At 37.8% G+C, this 2,708-nt stretch overlaps 1 protein-coding gene across 1 annotated transcript in view; it reads left to right on the plus strand.

Annotated features, from left to right (window-relative positions):
* The window catches only part of GLYATL2 (glycine-N-acyltransferase-like 2), a gene marked incomplete at its 3' end in the record, with an annotated part of 6,439 nt that extends 3,735 nt beyond the window's left edge, over positions 1–2,704 (plus strand). The window contains exons 3-4 of the mRNA XM_010833169.1: positions 1,852–1,853; positions 2,574–2,704. Of these exons, the coding sequence (XP_010831471.1) occupies positions 1,852–1,853; positions 2,574–2,704 (133 nt within the window). The remainder of the gene's footprint in view (positions 1–1,851; positions 1,854–2,573) is intronic.
* Between the last annotated feature and the right edge of the window lie 4 nt (positions 2,705–2,708).

Consider the following 2,708-nt stretch of genomic DNA (forward strand, 5'->3'; position numbering starts at 1 on the left):
AAAAAAAAAAAAAAAAAACTTCATACTATGCAAAGTCTGGGTGTGTGTGTGTGTGTGTGTAGTCACCAAGTTGTACTTGACTCTTTTGCAATCCCAATGGACTGTAGCCCGCAAGGCTCCTGTGTCTGTGGGTTTCCCAGGCAAGAAAACTGGAGTGGGTTGCCATTTCCTTCTCCAAAGGATCTTCCCAACCCAGGGATCAAACCTGAATCTCTTGCAGTGCAGAATTCTTTACCACTGATCCACCAGGGAAGCCCTATGCAAAGGATACAAATGTACAAAGTAAAAAGTGAAGGCTCGCTCACTTGGATTTCCAAAAATCTTTCTGTCCCCGTGTAGATACTCTTAGCATTGCTTTTAGAACTCTGTATGTATGAGTTGTTTTGTTGGTTTTTTCTCCACAACATATGCATGCCTCTACTGCAGTTTACTCTTTTCATTTAGCAGTGTGTTATACACAGCTTTCACGTAAGCTCGTACAGGCATCCTTCATTTATGTTGACAGCTGCATAGACCACAAGAGGGAGATGTACAATTCTGTGTGCCCGTATTTACACACTTGATTTCTCTCCAGTTCTTCCTGATAACAAAAATTCTGCAATAAATGTCTTCACAAATAGATCATCGCACAAGTTGTATAAGTATTACTGAAAACTGAACTCCTAGAATTGAAATGCCTGGGTAAAATAATACATGCATTAAATGGAAGATTTTACCAAATTGGATGGTGTGCATGATGTATGAACATATGATAGCATAGCATATGAAAAAAACCCGTCTTTCAGTAGGGACATGGATAGATTTACTATGGTGCAGTCCAAACGCTGGGATAATATACAGCCATTAAAAAGAATGAAGCAGCCCTCTGTGAACTAATAAGGAAACAACTCCAAAAATATATTCTGAAGCAACAGCAACAGCAAAAATATATTCTTAGTGAAGCAACAACATCAGCAACAACTAAGATGGGCAGAATCATGTAGCCAGTGTGCCATCACAGTAGAGCACATCTGAAATTCCAAACAATGCCTCTGGAAAGTTACATAAATGTGTCACATCACTAGATGCCTCTGGAGAAGGTAACTGTGTGATAAGGAATCAGAGAAAAAGGAAACAATTATTTTCCACTGATATCCATTTATGCTTAATAATATATAATATAATAATAGTAACATCAAAAAATAAATAAAATCTAAATATACACTAAATAGGTAGAATTGATTTAGCCAGGAGAGTCAATAGTATTTTAACCCTGCTCTGGCTCAACTGTGTTCCCATGAGACTCATTAAAGACATGTTTGCATGGAGAAAAATGGTAGATAGGGATTAAATAATACTTGACAATATAACTGGAAATCTGGAATGAAGTGCCTGTCCTAAGGCAGTTCTTAATTTCCTCTAAACCCAAATATTTATTTGGATATCTTACCCCTCTGTGTCTAACTGTAGCACAAGAGGAAGGCACATGAGGATGCTGGAGACCTTTGAGGAAGTAAGACCAAAATCAGTTTGAGGATGATAGAGAGAGCCTCACCTTTGTGTAGACAGTTGAGAGCCCTTGTGACCCCACCCAATGGCAAATGTGAAGTGACTTTGAAACTGACAGGTTCCTGGAAACTCTTCCTCCTTGAGAAGGGGGAGAATTGCTTTGAGATCTTCCTTCTGCACCAATCACTCCTTCCCACAGAAGATGTTATGCTGATTTTGCAGATGAGAAAATGCAGTCTCAGGTAACTTGTCCAATAATAGAATCAGGGCTAAAATCCTGATTATTATCACACACACAAAAAAATCCAATATCCTTTTTTCCTATGTTTCTGCTCCTGAAACTGCATTTTTGTACTTCTCTAGTGGTATGTGGTGATGGGTTTCAGGACACATGAAGCCATAAGATCAACATGGCTCTCATCTCCCTGAGATGTACATTTTGTTAACTATCTGTTGGAAGAAACATTATCTTGTGTATTTAGATATTTTGTGAAGTATAATTTGACATCTCAATTTTTAAATGGAAGTTTAGTTGATTTACATTATATTAGTTTCAGGTGTACAGGATAGAGGCTCAATATTTTTTAGGCTATATTTCATTTAAAAGTCTTCTCAACATAATAAATATGTTTCCTTGCACTGTATATCCTTGTAGCCTATCCCTTTTATACATCATAACTTGTACCTCTCAATGCCACATTTTTCATACAAGAAACTTTAAAGAAAATTCAGCCCCATGGAAGGTTGCACCGCTTATAGTCCTTGCTCTTTTAGGAACATACACTGTTATTCTCCTTTGATGGGATGTTTGGTTGGACTTTTTGAGATATGCTATACTATATCTAGCCAACTCTCTGCTATTAAATGTATCATAAACGACCGAGGATTTTTCTCACTTTCAATTATTTGGAAACATTTTGAAGCAGGCATGTAAATAGTTGTGTGTGTGTGTGTGTGTGTGTGGAGTGTACATCTATTTCTTCCTCTGGGCTGTGGATCCTTAAGGAAAGGGAGGTGTCATATTTTCTGCCATCCTGGTGCTTTCTAAATGTTGGCTGAATACATTTACATTCTTTTCTTCACAGGAAAGAAACCTTTCAGAACATCTTCTTGGATGTCTCGCATGCAAGGCTTGTGAATGAGCACTGGGAATTGGGAAAAAACGAGAAGAGCTTGAAATATGTTGAACGCTGTCTCCAGAATTTTGCAGGATTTGGTAT

Source organism: Bison bison, unplaced genomic scaffold (assembly GCF_000754665.1).
Source record: "Bison bison bison isolate TAMUID 2011002044 unplaced genomic scaffold, Bison_UMD1.0 scf7180017863016, whole genome shotgun sequence".
In the NCBI taxonomy this organism is placed as follows: Eukaryota; Metazoa; Chordata; class Mammalia; order Artiodactyla; family Bovidae; genus Bison; species Bison bison.